The sequence below is a fragment of the Acomys minous genome (assembly GCF_964271855.1).
Source record: "Acomys minous genome assembly, chromosome: 13".
Classification (NCBI taxonomy): domain Eukaryota; kingdom Metazoa; phylum Chordata; class Mammalia; order Rodentia; family Muridae; genus Acomys; species Acomys minous.
The window spans coordinates 77,516,501-77,533,141 of NC_140495.1; the positions used below are offsets into that span (position 1 = coordinate 77,516,501).

A 16,641-nucleotide genomic window follows, 5' to 3' on the forward strand; every position below is an offset into this window, starting at 1 on the left:
CTAATGTTTGCTTAAAAATTATTTTCAGTGTGCTGTTAGGTGGTTCTGTTGGCAGAGGCACTTTGGTCAATCCTCACCACCTAAATGTGGTCCCCAACTCACACAGTAGAGGAGAGAATCCACTCCCGAAAGTCCTCTGACCACATTTGCGGGCTGTGGGATGTGTCCATTCCTGTACACACACACACACACACACACACACACACACACACACACACACACACTCAACAAATATGTAGCTGTAAAGAATTGTTTTTATATTATTCTCAGAGATAAACTTATGTTCCTTCCATGGCAAGGTAAGGCATAGGCCAGGACAATTTCTTAAAAATATAATACAATCAAGGAAAATCTGGTGTGACTGGATATCTCATAATACAGAGCAATTATCATTGATTTTAGGATGTGAAAATTTTGTGATGTTTAGAAAAAGCAAACTGTCTTTTTAAAAAAGTGGACACTGATGTATGTCCAGACGTAACGGCAGTACTATGTATGAGAGTTCTTTTAATTTCCCATACAGTAAGGGCACTGTTGTATTGGGTATCTATTGTTACACAATAATCACTGTCCAAATTATCAAGTTATACCATATTCATCCCACTGTGTCTGTGGGTCAGGATTTAGATGCAATGGATCTAGGGACATCTGGAAGCTACAGGATCTACTTCCAACCTTGCAGCCTCAGTTCCTTACTGGCTGAAGCCAGAGGCCACTTTCTTTCTCTATGGGCCTTTCCATGGGTGGTAGTGGGTATCTGCAGGGTAACAGCTTTCTCCGTGAGAGCTCAGTGCAGAAGTTGCTGTATTCAGTTGTCTGTAATTTCAGAACTGTGCCATCCAGGCCACCTTATTCTGTGGTCTCACACACACACACACACACACACACACACACACACACACACACTAAAACACTAACCCTGGCAAAATAAGATGACACTGATGAACTAAATGCCAAGCCATGAAAACCACTGGGGGTCACCTTACACTACCACATTGGCCCAGGGTCCAATTATTAACCTCCATAAAGCTAACTGGTAGACCAAAATGGCATTTCTAGTCTCTGTATTCTGTGAAGGTTCACAGTGAGATTCTAATGTAATTCCAAGGGATTTTGCCTTTATTCCCTGAGGAGTTTAAGTCACTGAACAGACTCTAGGGAAGGTTTGTCTGAATATTCAACATAAACACAGATTTATTGAGCCATTCCTTTAAAAGACTTCTGAACAGGCTTCTATTCTGAAATTAAAAAACAAGTAATCTTGAGTGCCCATCTACAGTGACAACCTGCCTGTGCCAGGCAAGATCCACTATTTCTAGGGTCCCCATGATTTGTTAGCCTTCATCAGAGCTCTGCAGGCAAAACACTCAAATTACCACTTCACTCGTGAAGCTCCTGGTCATAATTTCATGTGTGATCTCTGACAGTTTCACACTCATGATGGACCCTAACCCTGAAACTCCACCATCTACCTCTACTTGTGCGTTGTAAGTCCTCGTGGGCACCCTGAGATAGTTTTTCTCATGTACAGAAGATACTCATGAGAGAGGACGTTTGGTCATCTCTCCCAACCCTGTATAGGAAAAAACAAACAAACAAACAAACACAAATTTAAAGTTGTAGAAAGAGGTTTAAAAAAATGGTAGGGCGTGGTGGTGCACACTTGGAATCCCAGCACTCAGGGAGGCAAAGGCAGGTGGATCACTGTGAGTTTGAAGCTATCCTAGTCTACAAAGTGAGTCCAGGACAGCCAAGGCTACACAGAGAAACCCTGTCTCAAAAATACAACAAAACAAAAACAGAAAACAAAGAAACAACAATAACAACAAAAAACCCCAGCTGCATAAAGGCAGCCACAGCATATGCTTGTAATCCCAGTACTTGGGAGACAGAGGCAGGTGGATTACTGTGAGTTCAAGACTAGCTTAGTCTACAAAGCATGTTCAGGACAGTCAAGGAAGGCTACATGGAGAAACCTTGTCTCATAAAAACAAAACAAAACAAAACAAAACAAAAAACCCCAAAAACAAAGAAAGAAAGAAAGAAAGAAAGAAAGAAAGAAAGAAAGAAAGAAAAACAAACAAAAAACAGAAAACAAGAAAGAAAAAGAAAAAAATGATAATTAAAGCCTGGAAGAACAAGTTAAAGTTTGTGTTTTAGTCTATTTAAAATAGAATAATGAAGGCTTCCTGTGAAAACCTGACTCAAAAAAACAGTGCTTTATTCTAAGCCTGACAACCTTATCTTTTTAAGGTAGAATGCACGCACAGGGAAGCCAGCTGTGTCGAAAATGAATACAGATAGGGACTTCAACAAAGATAGTCTTTAATAGCGGAGAAACCCTGCCTTGGAAACAAGAACAAGAACAACAAAGAACCAGCCACAGAAGCAGTTTTCATTATGTCATCAGCTAGTGGAACTAAACCACAATAGCCTTGTCATTTCTTCGCATGAAGTAGAATTAGAGGGCAGAAACATTCCTCACCCCCCACCCCCAAGTAGAAGTTGTTAGCAAGTTCTAGATCCTCTATATTTTACTTTCACGGTTAATTATCTCAAAGCCTCAGGTGGACTGAGAAGCTCTGGAAGTTGATGTTACTGGTAACACCTGTGGAGGCTTCTGATCAGGCACCCAGATACTAACCCCTCTAGTGCTTCCTGACTTCAGGGAGAACTGACCCATGGACAGACTCTTCCATTCCCTAGATTTCTCCTTTTCTGTTCTCTGAAACCCCAAGCCTCCCATTCCTATGCACACAGTCTCTCCTCCACAGAGAGAGTTCTTGATTAAAGACCAGTTCTGCTTCTGGAGCTGCCTTTTTTCCACAGAGAGAGTTCTTGATTAAAGACCAGTTCTGCTTCTGGAGTTGCCTTTTTTCCCCTTTATTTCCACAATGTCCCCATCAATCCCTACCTAACACCAGGAAGAATCTGATTTGTATGTGCAATCAGCCAAGCAACTCCGGGCCAGCACTTAACATTGAGACATTCATCCTGTCAAGAATTTGCTTTGAGCTGGGCTTCTGTGAAGAGTTTGAATATTTGGGTGTGCCAGCGAGCAATGCCAAATTTGCCTGGATTTATTTTCATGTATAGCATATTAAGCATAACTATGACCAAATATCACTTCATTGATGTCTATGTATTTTCTTCCTCCCCCCCTCCCCCAAGCCAGGGTTTCTCTTTGTAGCTTTGGCTGTCCTGGACTCCCTTTGTAGACTGGCTGGCCTCAAACTCACAGGGATCCACCTGCCTCTGCCTCCCTGAGTGCCTGGATTACAGGTGTGTGTCATTGCGCCTGGCTGTATTTTTTCTTTTCTTCCTTTCTTTCCTTCCTGTTTCCTTTTCTTTTTTGTTTTTTGCTTTTTTGAGACAGGGTTTCTCTGTGTGTACCTTGGCTTTCCTGGACTCTCTGTAGACCAGACCAGACTGGCCTTGAACTCTGAGATCTGCCTGTCTCTGTCTCCTGAGTGCTGGGATTAAAGGTGTGTGCCACCACTGTCCCTCTTGTATTTTCTTTCTTAAAGTTTGTGTTTTAATGGATGGACAGATTCCACTGAAAATTATCTGAATATATGCACATTTTTAGAAGAGGCATATGAGTGGCTTTTTTTTTTTAAATACAGGGAGAGGTTGCTTTGGTCCAAGTAACACTACGTTACACCCAGCAGTTCATCTTTACATTTTGACCTTCTACTGTTGTCCCAAAATTGCAAGGTTTAAAAGCAGTCTTATTGGGTTAGGTGTGGTGGTACACACCTTTAATCCCAGTGTTCAGGAGGTAGAGAAAGGTGAATCTCAAGGCCAGCCTCGTCTACAAAGCCAGTTCTGGACAGCCAGCACTATTTATCTTGGGATAATGGAGTACAAGGTGAGGGAATGACCAACCAATGACTGGCCCAATTTGAGACCCATCCTTTGATGGGTCTATTAATCTAACACAATTAACTATATTCTGCTATACTTACAGGCAGAAGCATAGCATATAACTGTCCTCTTAGGAGGACAGCAACTGATGGAAAACAGATGCCGTGATCCATATCCAAACATTAGCTAGAGCTCAGGGAATCTTGTGGAAGGAGCCAGAGAGGTCAAGGACACTCCAAGAAAACCTACAGAACCAACTAACCTGGGCACACAGAGACTGGATCACCAACCAAAGAGTATGCATGGACCAGACTTGGGTGTCCTACATACATATAACATGTACAGCTTGGTCTTATATGGGTCCCCTAACAACTGGAGCAGGGGCTGCCTTTGACTCTGTTGCCTGCCTTGGATCCCTTTCCCCTAACTGGGCTGCTGTGTCTATCCTCAACAGGAGAACATGCACCTAGTCCTACTGCATCTTGATAGGTCAAGGTGGGCTGGTATCTATGCAAGGCCTCCCCTTCTTTGAGGAGAAAGGGAGGAGGTGGGAGGAGGAGAAGAAAGTATGAGAGGAAGCTGTGATTGGGGTGTAAAGTAAATAAATTAATGGAAGAAAAAAGTTAATGTCAACCAGAAAGAATTATGCCACATACATGATCAGAATGGACTGATTCTGTCTGTGAAAGGAATAAAGACCACCAGCCAAGACTGCATATTCAACAGAAAGCACTGAAGTCAGGTGAACTCTGACTGGTCGTCTCTTATGTCTCTTAGAGTTAAGATTTGTGAAAATGAGAGGCAAGGAAGCACCTAATTTTTTTCATCTTTTTTATTTTAATAAATACACACAACATAAAATCACCTTTAAAAAAACAAAGAAACCTGATTTGGGGGGGAAAAAACCAACCTAAAAATGTAATCTCATCACTTGTCATTAGTGCCCAATACCTGGGATGTAATTGTTCGTGCAATGAGAACTCCTGATTAATCATGAAGTTCAGATTCCCATCAAGTAAGAAAATAAATCGTTCTCTCAAGCTGGGAACCATGTGTCTCCTTTTGATCCTAGCTCTGCTGAAAAGCCAGACTGTACTTTCTAAAGAAAAGTGATTCCTCTGGGCTGGAGACGAAGCTCAGTGGGTAGGCTGCTTATCTAGCTGTATGAGGCCCTGAGTTCTATCTCCAGCACCACATACCTAGAACTCCAGAACTTTAGGAGAGTCAGAAGTTCAAAGTCATCTTCAGTCACAAAGGGAGTTTGAGGTCTGCAAGGCCTAGAGCCTGTCTCAAAACAACTGCTACTGGAAAATTAAAAAAAAATAAATTTATTATGTATACAGTGTTCTGCCTGCATGTACATCTGCAGGCCAGAAGAGGGCATCAGATCTCATTATAGATGGTTATGAGCCACGATGTGGTTGCTGGGAACTTAACTCAGGACCTCTGGAAGAGCAGACAGTGTTCTTAACCCCTGAGCCATCTCTCCGGCCCTGGAAAATAAAACCTACAAAAGAAAAAGAAAGGGGAAAAAAAAAAGCTTCTCCTAAAATGTCTATTTGTCCTAGTTTGCTGTTATTGTGATAAATGATCAAAAAAGCAACTTGAGAGAAAATATGGCTTATACACTATAAATACCACCCAGGGAGGCCAAGGCAGGAAATAAAACCGAGGAGCACTACTGACAGCTTGCTTCCTTCTTCATGTTCAGGTGAGTCCCACAGGAGGTTGGCCTCTTTTACATACATTGCCTTACAGATAAGGCCACAAGGCCATTTGGGCAATTCTTTTCAGTTGAGGGCTCTTAGGTGTGTCCGGTTGATAACCAAGATTGGTCATCACAATACTGAATTTAAAAAGTGAATAAACATGCCATTTAATGGCAAATAAATCCTAACACAGACAGACACAATACAGTTCTTTCACATAAAAAACTGACAGGTCAAAGAGTTTTATGAGGACAGGGGTGTTTTTGAAACACTTCAAGTTCCTCATGATTGCATTCAAATTAGGGAAAAATTGAAGACAGGAGGTATTTAAGAGTGCTCAGAGCTGGGTAGTAGTGGTGTATGCCTTTAATTCCAGTAGGAAAGCACCCAGATTTCCGTGTACATTCAAGGCCAGCCTGGTCTACAAAGTGAGATCCAGCACAGCCAGCATGGTTACACATAGAAACCCAGACTAGTAGCAATTGGGCCATGCTGCAAGTTAGCAGTATAGACTTCATCACGCTCAGTGAGTAACTGTCTCCTTCAGGCTGGACTCCTGTCCCTTTCCTTATTTTCTCCCTCCCTTTTCATCTCTTGTGTTTTGAAGGTCTCATGTAGTACAGGCTGCCACTCTGGCATATGACACATATATATCCACATAAGCTACATGGCTTGGTATATATAAGGCTCAAATACAGGCTCTATTTTTTCCACCAAGATTTTTCACTATGTGGCTCTGGCTGGCCTGGAAAGGCGGAGATTTGTCTAATAATGGAATGCACCACTACGCTCTGCTTTAACTACAGGCTTGATTTCCTAACTTTACCACCTATTAACTTACTAACTGGAGGTTCATATCCTGTATATATGTTGCAGCAAACCAATAAAAACTCTTATATAAAATGGAACTTTGAGAAACGCTTCATACTAAGTGGCAGCTATTAACAACTATACGCATTATCTGGGTAATGTGGCCATGTGTCTCTTATACCACTGTCAGTTCTAGTCTCAATCTATTAGAAACTAACATTTTACTTTTTTTCAGTATTGCTTGGTGTAGTTATCAAAAGGTAATGCAGAAACACTGTTACTTTTAAAGCAGTCTTTAATCTTTACCTTAATCTAACTTTAAATTCAGGTTTTAAGGAGATAAGACACACACACACACACACACACACACACATACACACATACAGTCAAGGAATCAGGAATGTGAAGCATACTGTGTACAGTGAGCAGGGGCTATTTTGTGTATCTTACCCTCCATTTCCATTTAAAGCATTCTCCCCAGGTAACATTTCCTGAAGCTTCCATACCAAAAAAAAAAAAATATTGGTAAGGGTTGGAGTAACTATTGAATAGAATCTGGCAACACCATCTTCTATATCCTTTGCAGGACTCTTAAATGTCTGCAGCTACTTGCCAGATGACTGTAACACAACAAACCCCAAGACTAAGATTACAACTAGGCTATGGGACCGCAGCTACCATTTACAGTATACTGGGACTTGATCACAGAAGTGTCTTGAGTGCGGAGGAAGGCTAAGTGTTGGTAAACACTAAGAGCAATGGTGTATGAAGGCTGCAGGCTACTGCAAAATGACTGGTGGGACCTACTTTTAGGGGACTTTCTCCTGATTCAGTAATCACATTACTTGCATCAATAACATCATGATTCCAACACAGAGGCCAGAGCAAATAGTCACTATATTATTTACTGAAAGTACCCAGGTTCAAGCAAGCATATTACATATTTAGACATAGCATTTCATATAGACCAGGCTAAAAGTGATGTAGCTGAGGATGACCTTGGATTTCTGAGCCCTCTATACCACTAAACCTGATTTATGTAGTACTGAGGATTAAACTCAGGGTTTCCTGTATGCTAGGCAAGTACTCTATTCACTGAGCTATATTCCCAGGCCCCTACTAAGCAAATTTTTATCTCCCAATTTGCATTGAAGAACTCAGCTTTTGTTTTTACATTCTTAACCAGACCCACGGTATTTTTTGGATGTTATCAGGTATTGCTGTATTTACAGATACAAAATATAAAGCAATCTCAGTTTATAATGTCATAGAGGTAAGTTCATAAAGCAAAGTGACTTTTAGCACCATATATACAATCTCAATAAATTAATTCAACTTTTCAAACTTAAAAGATTTCAGTAATCTTAACAGCACCTTTCTTCTCCCAATAAGCACAAATGTTTATTTATGAACTGTGTGGTAAAGGTGTATCCTTTAGGGAGGGCTTACAGACCAGTAATTTTTTAATGCTAGATGGCATGAAAAGACAAGTAAAATTTTAAATCCTAAAATGGAATATCATTTTTCCAAAAGTTCAATTAAAAAAAAAAATCCTGTTCATTTAACATTAAGCATGGACTAGGGAAATGAAACATTTTAGATTATTATTTAAAGTTAAAATTTATTAAGCCATCATGTGCCAAATACTCAGGTTCAAATTAATTTTAAAATATATACAGGCATGTAATGAACTTTAAAATGAGAAAACTGGATTGGAAACTACAGAATACTAATGACTGATGGAACTGAATTAAAAATCAAGGTCATCATCTATTACAAACTGTTCTCCCACAGCACACAACAAAATCAATTGATTCGTATCTGTCCAGAAATTGAAATGATAGCAACTGAATCCATTGTTTTCTACAAAATAAGTTAATTGTAAGCAAAATGACCTCAGTGACAAATGCATTTCATCATTTATTTAGATGTTGAAGCTCTCGCACTAAGTTTTTACAAGCTGGTGAACACTGACAAATTATTTCTCCCACAGAACTATAACCACACATTCCCAGACAGTATAAATATATGGCTGAACTAACATTAATACACATCACCATTTTATCGATTACATAATAAAACAAATGATCAAGTATCCAATTATTAAGTTACATAGCTCAAAAGGCATATAAAATATGTCTGCTCAGTTTGTTAGCAGACCCCACTTTTTCTTTTTTGCAAGAGAGGTTGGGAAGAGAAGGGAAAACCATAATTCAAACAAGTTGGAAAACAGCTTCTGATAGGTATGGAAGAAAACAAGAATTTCAGAAATTTTGATTAAAAATTGGTTAGCTACAACAATGTATCTCTACCTCTTAAAAATATTTACTAAATTAAAGAGCACATTCTACATGTTCTGCACGAGACAAAGGCAACATATTACTAAAAATATTTTATAGCCTCCTCTCATTCTTTTTGCAGGCCCTCCCTGTTAAGTTGCACCTGAGTGCAAAGATTAAATTAACTATAAGGCTTTTTGTCTGCAGACATTATTGAAGAAGATATGTGCTTCCGTAACAAAGTTGATTTTCAAACAGAGGTTTCCCAAAACAGCACAAAGTAAGACATACAAAGACATTAAATAATCAGCGCAAGACTTGGTTTAAAAAAAAAAAAAAAAAAGACAGCTAAGCAAACCTGCTGTATATGGTAAAGTGTGGGAGATGTAAACATAGAGTGAGCAGGCAGGTAACGAGAGAAGCCCTGCAGTGTTTGAAATGACTGAAGGGACAAAAGATGGAAGGTCTAGAGTGTTCTTAGTTCCTGGAATTTTGGTTTTATATGATGCTAAAAATATACAAGTATTGTGCTGGGTATTTTGGCACCTAATCTTTCTAAAATTCCTTATATACTAATAATATTCTGGCACAGGAGTACATTTAATGACTACTCAATACCTTATTTTAGGAAAGGTCAATTGGTACAAATTATAAGCACATTTTAAATGCTGACTAGCAAAAATCTTGCCAACAGGTTGATCATAAGACAAATATAGAGGCTGCAATTCTGTCAAGCTTGTGGCCTGGTAAAACTGATTAAAACAAAACAAAAACCAAAAACCAAAAAAAAAAAAAGGTTTTCAATATTCCCGTGGAAGCTTCATTCAATAAGCCAACACATTGGCTAATTATGTATGACAAAAAATTAGGTCCCATCTGAAGTTCCACTTCCAAGGCAATGGCATCAGGCACCCCAGTTTTATTGAATACAACAGTTGTTTCTATGACCATTGGAATCCTTGAAGCGCAGCCGCATTTTAGGACGGTACTTCTCCAGATACAAAAGTTGCTTGCTGTTAAAAGCTCCACGCCGCTTTCTGAAAGGAAGGAAAAGACAAAGGATGCCATTTCTGGTATCAAGGAAGATGACTACAAAGACCAAAGGACCTATTTGAGCACTGAGATTTTTAAATAATTTGATCTTTATTCTATGAATGATTTTGAAACTAGCGAAACCAACCCAACCCCCCCCCCCCCACCAAGCTACCCCCCTGCTAGCAAGCAATATATATTCAGCAAACAAGCACACGGACTCATAAAGCAGAATAAATTGTTCAACAATTATCTGCATGAATATAAAAAAGGTTAGATGAGGTCCTTTTTTCCCTTGGTCTTAGAATAGTTATCTTAAAAGATAACAATTTGGGGTGTGTGTGGGGGGAGTTAAGAGTGCTTGATGCTCTTCCAGAGCACATGGTAGGCACCAACCATCAAAACTTGAGCTCCATGGGTTCAATGCCCACAGGAACATAATATATACACCCAAACAAACAAAAAGTTAATTGATACATGACTTGGATTTTACTGAGCTCAGTTTTATTTAATAAGAAAATACAAATAGGCAGGAAAGAGGACAGCACATTACTTACTGTCTTATGAATTGTACTGCATCTTCATATTTCATTCCACCTTCAATTAATGCTAGGGCAACAAGCACTGGAGCTCTGGAAGGTAAAAATTATGATCATTATTTTTTAAAACTAAAGCCTGTAAAAATTGTTCATATGCTCTGAGATCCAAAAATATAATTATCAATCATCTTGCAATAAGTATAAACATCTTACTGTAGTCTTATATTAAAAATCTTAGGGCTGAGTATGATGCTATAGGCTTAGAATCTCAGCTACTTGGAAAGCTAAGGCATGAAGACTACAATTTCAAAGCCTGTCTGCCTGCCAGCAAGTTCAAGCCAGCTGGAGTAAACTCACTGAGGTCCCGCTTAAAGAAAGCCAGGGAAGCTAGGGGTATGGTATTGTGTTAGAGTATTTGTCTAGCATGGAGTGAGTGGGTGTGAGTGTGAGTTTGTGTATTAGTACTTTTAACTCAGACCTTTATCTAGAACAAAAGGTTCTCAACCTGTGGATCGTATATATCAGATTATTTATATTACAATCCCTAACAGTAGCAAAATTAGTTATGAAGTAGCAACAAAATAATTTTATGGTTGGAGGTCACCACAAGACGTGGGACTGAATTAAAGGGTCACAACAGTAGGAAGGTTGAGACATGGATCTAGAAAGAAATCAGGCAATTTTCTTACCTGCCAAGGCCTGCAACACAATGGACAGCAATGCAGCAACCAGGTTCTTCACGAAACTTAATCTTTACAAGGCTCAGCCAGTCATCAACAATCTGGTTGGATGGTGGTGCCCCATCATCAAAAGGCCAGTCCTAAATTAAGAGAAGAGATATTTTAGACCTTTAAATTAGCTAGGTATATTGGAGTGTCCCTGTATTCCTAAAATCCAGGATTAGGAAGCGGCCTGCTGAGTTCATAGCAAGTTCCTGCCCAATTGGGCTGTACAGCAGCTCTGTAACCCAAAGAACAACAAGTGTTTGATCACATACTAACTCTGTATAATTTTGTCCTGGCTTAGCAAGCTGATCTTGGGGTCTGATTTATTTGAATAGGACTTCTGTAGCATAACAAACACATGAAACCTCAAGTACTCACAAGAACATGGATGCCTTCCTTCTCCACAAGAGCAGTGTCGTAGGTTGCTTCACACACTCTTACTATTGTGGTAACTCCATACTTCTTAAGTTCCTGGGGGTGGGGGGTAGGAGAGGAGAGAAACATTAAACAACACCGCCACCCCAACAAGGCCTTTGGAACCATATCCTTACTGCTGTGTTGTGTGCAGTCTTCACCACTTTCGATTATGCTGGTAAACAAAGAATGGCAAAACCTGTCATATGCTTTACAGAGGCTGGTTGTAAATAGTATCTAAGTGCGAAAAGGATTGCTGAATAGCACACATTTTAGTTACGCTGGGGGGAGGGGGGGACTCCCTTAAATCTAGTTTCTGTGAGTACTTGGGTGCATGTGGAGATCAGAGGTCAACTCCAGGTCCTATTCACCCCTTTCTGAGAGATCATCTCTTATTATCCTACAACTTGCCAAATAGGCTAGGCTGGCTGGTGACTCCAAGGTGCCCCTGCCTCATGCACCACTGTTCAAGGCTTTTGAAATGTGGAGTCTGAGAAGACCTGGGTCTACATGCATGTGCAGTAAAGTACTTTGCTGACTGAAAAAATAATTTCAAAGGCTCAAATCCAGGCTTCAATTCTTAAAAAACAAAACAAAACAAAAAAACCCATAGCATTCAAATATTTCCCTTTTTGTTACCTCTGAGCATTTATAGGTTTTTATATTTCATGAATGTGTGCCCAATTATACATTACTTGGTGGGCTGGAGAGATGGCTCAGGGGTTAAGAGGACTCACTGTTTGCTCTTCCAAGAGGTTCTGAATTCAATTCCCAGCAACCACATGGTGGCTCACAACCATCTATACTGTAATCTGATGCTCTCTTCTGGCGGGTGAAGGTGTACATGCGGACAGAGCACTCACAGATAAAATAAATAAATACATCTTTTTTAAAAAGTTACTTGGCATTAAATTCCTTCCAAATTCCTAGTATAAGCAAGTTGGAAGGCCATATATCTGCCAATAGAAAACAGAATTAACAGCTGAAAAATAAGATTCAAAGCACAAATAAAATCAAAGACATTAAGCTAAGAAGATATATGGGGAAAAAACCAAACCTGTAAGTGCAGCCTCTGCCTTGTAAATTTACCAAGCAAAATCAAAGGCATATAGTTCTCAAGGTGTAACACATTAAAGCCTTTCCTCTCTGGGTATGAAAACTGTAGCTACATCTTTCAAGTAGCCCCACTATTAAAATGCACATTAAAAGTATGTCTTACCTCTATAAATTTGTTTAAGGTCGCATTGGTTGGATTGTGTGTAATAAGAAATCTCATGTTCTTGTATGTGACTTCCACAGGAGCAGGGCGGTTCATTCGAGCCATGGTAATTTTGTTTAAAAAACAAAACAAAACAAAAAAACACCCAATAGGGTTATGAAAGAATTTTTAAAAAACCGAATACAGAAATGATCCAAAAGTCAAAACACAAACCCAAAACAAAAAACAACCTGAAGTCTACTTCAATATTCAATATACTCCACTTGAAATTCTCAGTGCTTTGAGTATGAAATTGGGAGAAATGGGCAATGAATGAACCTCCTAACAAGAAGCAGTGATTCTTCAATCCAGTAATACTGAGGCAATACAAAGGAAGTGCACTGAGGTTTGCCCCATCCAGGTCTGAGCTCTTGTAAAATGCTCTGCAGATTTCAATTCAACACTCCTGTGTCCAGGTTCTCCACTCTTATGGGGGCTTCTTGGTGGAGTAGTAATGAATTTCTACAGTTCACTTGTCTGCATAGAGGTCGTGCTGTGCCTGGCAGTAATCTCCACTGCCCTTCAGAAACTCCATAAATGTGTGACCAAGAACACCACAGAACTGCTGTTTAGAAGAAAAAGAGAGGGGAAAAAGTTATTTTCCAATTCAAAAGGACATGTCATGCTTTTCCACTAAGTACATAACTGTGCTCAAATTAGAGAGACACCAACTTTTACTCTCATTACAAAATTCAAGGCATTTAAAACCAATAGGCCTAAAGCAATCAGTCAGAAGCCCATTAAAATAAAGCTGCTGAACAATTACTGTTCAAAGAAAGTCACTGCTACATCTGGAATTGTCATTTACACATCTACACACCTATTTCATTAAATACTCCTTTTAATGGTTATTTTTATGCTGATCCAAACTATATGCTTTACTTTCTATATTGCCTTATTTTGCTATTTACACACTAATATAAACTTCATAGTTTGAGCTTTGAAGCTCCCAGTCTTTGCATAATTACTGAACTCACACAGGGAGACATTTCAGTTGCTCACTAGTCTTTGCTTTTATATTTAATGTTTATTAAGCTACCATAATAAAAGTAAGGAGTTATCTACGGTTTGGTCTTTCCAGATACTTTTTTTTGGCCTGGACTCACAGGGATCCACCTGCCTCTGCCTCCTGAGTGCTGGTCTCTCTAGTTTAAAATAAGTCATGCCCACATCATTTCCCTTTTGTACTTTCCTTGCCACTTACAAATAATTTTTGCACATTTATAGCAGTTTCTAGCGTAAGTACAAAAGCATCACCAAGTATTTCATAGTATGAAGCAGGCCATAGAACCAGCCCTGCTGCTACTCTCTGGTGGTAATGTGTGGGAGGGTGGGATTCTATCCTGATGAAGGCTGACTGGAATGCCAGGCTGGCTTGTCCCCATGCTGTATTGAATAATTACTCTCTAAATGATAACCATAAGAAATTCCCTGGTTAAAAATCAGTAACTTCTGGGCTGGGCGTGGTGCTGCTGCTGCAGCACACCTTTAATCCCAGCACTCAGGAGGCAGGCAGAGGCTGGCCTATCTCTGAGATCTACAAATTGAGTCTAGGACTGCCACGGGCTCTATTATACCGAAAAACCAATCCAACCCAACAAGAACAACCACAAAAAGCAAGGAAACAAAAAACTCATCGGCAAAACAACTCCTAAGAACTTTTGTACTTTTACATCATCTGTTCTGATCAAAATGTAGATACAATTTACTCAAGACAAACTATGTTCAAATAAAATATACACAATACTATCTTTAAAACTCCACTTCTAGCCGGGCGTGGTGGCTCATGCCTTTAATGCCAGCACTAGGGAGGCAGAGGCAGGCGGATCGCTAAGTTCAAGGCCAGCCTGGTCTACAAAGCAAGTCCAGTACAGCCAAGGGTACACAGAGAAACCCTGTCTTGAAAAACCAAAAACAACAAAAACCAAAACCAAAAAAAAACCCCTCCACTTCTTTGCTCTAAAACTAAAGTCCAATTCTAAAAAGGGAATTTATGCTAAATTTTTATAATGATCTCAAACACATGGTATATAATTACTAACACATACAAATACATCCCATCTTAAGTTACCCTTTAAAAATTAATTAAACAAAAAAAAAAATTAAACCAGTTTCATGTCAGGACCAAATAGTTAATATTCATAGGGCATTTTTCCTGAGTTATGTGCATAAAAAAAGCCTTTCAAACAAACCCACTATAAGTAAGCGAACATTGACTAAACACTTCATGTCTATGTACTCTAGGCAGTTTGTGGAGGAACGAAGGAACACAATGACAAGAGCGCTCAAATGACAACCACTGCTCTTCAGAACAAACTCCCAAAGTAAATGTTTGAAACAAAACCCAGTAAAAATTCCTGCCTTTTCTTTTCTGTCGAAACAAAGGAACCAATGCTAAGACTTCATTTACTAAAAGGAACCACAAGCAAGAGAACTAACTTATTTCCAAGTTTTCTGAAATGTGGCTTCCAAGACCGGTGGATTGGAAACCCTGGTATCTAAATTACCAGTAAAGATACTACTTACTACTTCAGGGAGAGGCCAATAATCTGAAATCATTGTTAAATATCTTTTGAGACACGGTTTCTTGCCCTAAATTTTTTTCTTAGTAAATTTGGCACTTTAGGAGTTCCATTAGGAAGCTGGGAAAGCAGAAAAAAAAATTCTGAACTGATTTGATATGAGTGGAGCCACCCAGTGGCTGGAGGACACCTTTATTAAAACACTGGAGATCACTGCCATCCTTCTAATATGCCCCATTTCCTCATCACAGGTAAAAACTAAACATGGTAGGCAGCCCAGACACATGGAGAGATCTTCCCATTTTAATTGCATGCACCAACAGTACATAATAGAGAGAAATAATCAGTGTGTGTGCGCGCGCGCCTCATAAGCTTGAAGTCAGTTTGTCCGACTGCAGAATCAAACCAGTCTGTAGAACCATCTGCTTTCTCCAATTTTGTTCCAAATACACTTAGGTTTCAGGTAACGCACCCAATCTAGCGCGTGTGAAGCGCCGTTTCTTTCCGGGAAAGATCTAGCTTTTCTGGTTTTCAATTGAAGCTGGCACGAAGCAAACGGGGGGGGGGGGGAAGCAAGCCAGGAAGGCATGACCCCCCCCCTCCCCCGAATCCAGATCTCCAAGCAGTCCACGGACCGTTCCAACGCCGTGTAAATTACAGCTCCACAGCGGTGGAATGGTGCAGGGCTGCTCGCTCAACAGGAGCCTCGCAGTTCTAGCCGGCTCCTGTTGCTCCCGGCTCAACAGCAGACAGCCCCACGCGCGGCTAAGCCGCGGGGCCGGGCAAGGGACCCCTTCCACCGCCCCCGGTCGCCCCTACCGACGCCAGGCGGAGATCGGGCAAGCCCGGGCTTGAGCGGCGCGCACAGCCGCGAGGTCCGCAATCACGGGTTCGCGGTGGCGAGCGCGGGCGGCCACCGAGGCCATCTTGGGAGGCCCCGGGCGCCGGGTCCCGGTCCCCGCCGCCCCGCCCCGGCCACGTCCACGACGCCCGCGCGGCTTCTCGGAACAAAGGCCGTCGGGTCGCACGCGCGCACAAAGCGGCTTCGCGGTCCCGCCGGCCGCTCCCGGTCCGAGTCCGGGTCCCGCAGCCGGCGCCTCCGCCGGCCGCCCTCCCCTCGGTCTCCGGCTCCGTAACAAAGGCCGGGCCCGCGGTACTCACAGGAATATGTCTACTCATTGAAGATTGTGGCCTAATCATACAGCCGGTCCCGAGGCGGCGCAGGCGGCAGGGTAGGCGGCGGTGGGCGTCGCGGGGCGGCGGCGGCGGCGGCGGCGATGCAGGCGGCGGGGGCACCAGACGACCATGCAGTGAGCTGCCCGAGGAGCGTCGCCGAGCCGGCCGCAACCCAGAGCCAATGCGCGCGCCCAGGCGCCCTTGCGTCACAAGCCTGCCCCTTTATAGCCGGCTCGACGTGGGCATCGGCGGCGGCCAATCACGGTGCGGGACGCCAGCGGCGCGGGGCGGGGCCGGCACGCCGACGTCA

At 41.4% G+C, this 16,641-nt stretch overlaps 2 protein-coding genes across 3 annotated transcripts; both read right to left on the bottom strand.

The window, feature by feature from the left end:
- Window positions 1-8,295: 8,295 nt before the first annotated feature.
- PTP4A1 (protein tyrosine phosphatase 4A1) lies at window positions 8,296-12,727 on the bottom strand. Of its 2 annotated transcripts, none has more exons than XM_084754863.1 (5): window positions 12,595-12,727; window positions 11,340-11,432; window positions 10,926-11,056; window positions 10,255-10,329; window positions 8,296-9,698 (listed from the first exon to the last, which is right to left on the bottom strand). In XM_084754863.1, the coding sequence occupies exons 1-5, from the start codon at window positions 12,697-12,699 to the stop codon at window positions 9,422-9,424; spliced, it is 681 nt and encodes a 226-aa protein (XP_084610989.1). In that variant the 5' UTR covers window positions 12,700-12,727; the 3' UTR covers window positions 8,296-9,421. The 2 variants fall into 2 exon arrangements, with proteins under 2 accessions (XP_084610989.1, XP_084610988.1); XM_084754862.1 differs by having other exon boundaries at window positions 9,548-9,702.
- Window positions 12,728-12,774: 47 nt separating this feature from the next.
- LOC311582114 (uncharacterized protein) lies at window positions 12,775-16,450 on the bottom strand. Its single transcript, XM_084754868.1, has 2 exons — window positions 16,317-16,450; window positions 12,775-13,198 (listed from the first exon to the last, which is right to left on the bottom strand). The coding sequence occupies exons 1-2, from the start codon at window positions 16,353-16,355 to the stop codon at window positions 13,103-13,105; spliced, it is 135 nt and encodes a 44-aa protein (XP_084610994.1). The 5' UTR covers window positions 16,356-16,450; the 3' UTR covers window positions 12,775-13,102.
- Between the last annotated feature and the right edge of the window lie 191 nt (window positions 16,451-16,641).

What these genes read in the sequence shown, in the direction of transcription:
- LOC311582114 (XM_084754868.1), bottom strand. Translation starts at nt 16,355, where the DNA reads ATGATTAGGCCACAATCTTCAATGAGTAGACATATTCCT. An exon ending in CAATGAGTAGACATATTCCT is followed by an intron (nt 13,199 to 16,316) that starts GTGAGTACCGCG and finishes TCTTCTAAACAG; the next exon opens with CAGTTCTGTGGTGTTCTTGG.
- PTP4A1 (XM_084754863.1), bottom strand. Translation starts at nt 12,699, where the DNA reads ATGGCTCGAATGAACCGCCCTGCTCCTGTGGAAGTCACATACAAGAAC. An exon ending in CCTTAAACAAATTTATAGAG is followed by an intron (nt 11,433 to 12,594) that starts GTAAGACATACT and finishes CCCCACCCCCAG; the next exon opens with GAACTTAAGAAGTATGGAGT. An exon ending in GCAGTACAATTCATAAGACA is followed by an intron (nt 9,699 to 10,254) that starts GTAAGTAATGTG and finishes CCTTTCAGAAAG; the next exon opens with CGGCGTGGAGCTTTTAACAG.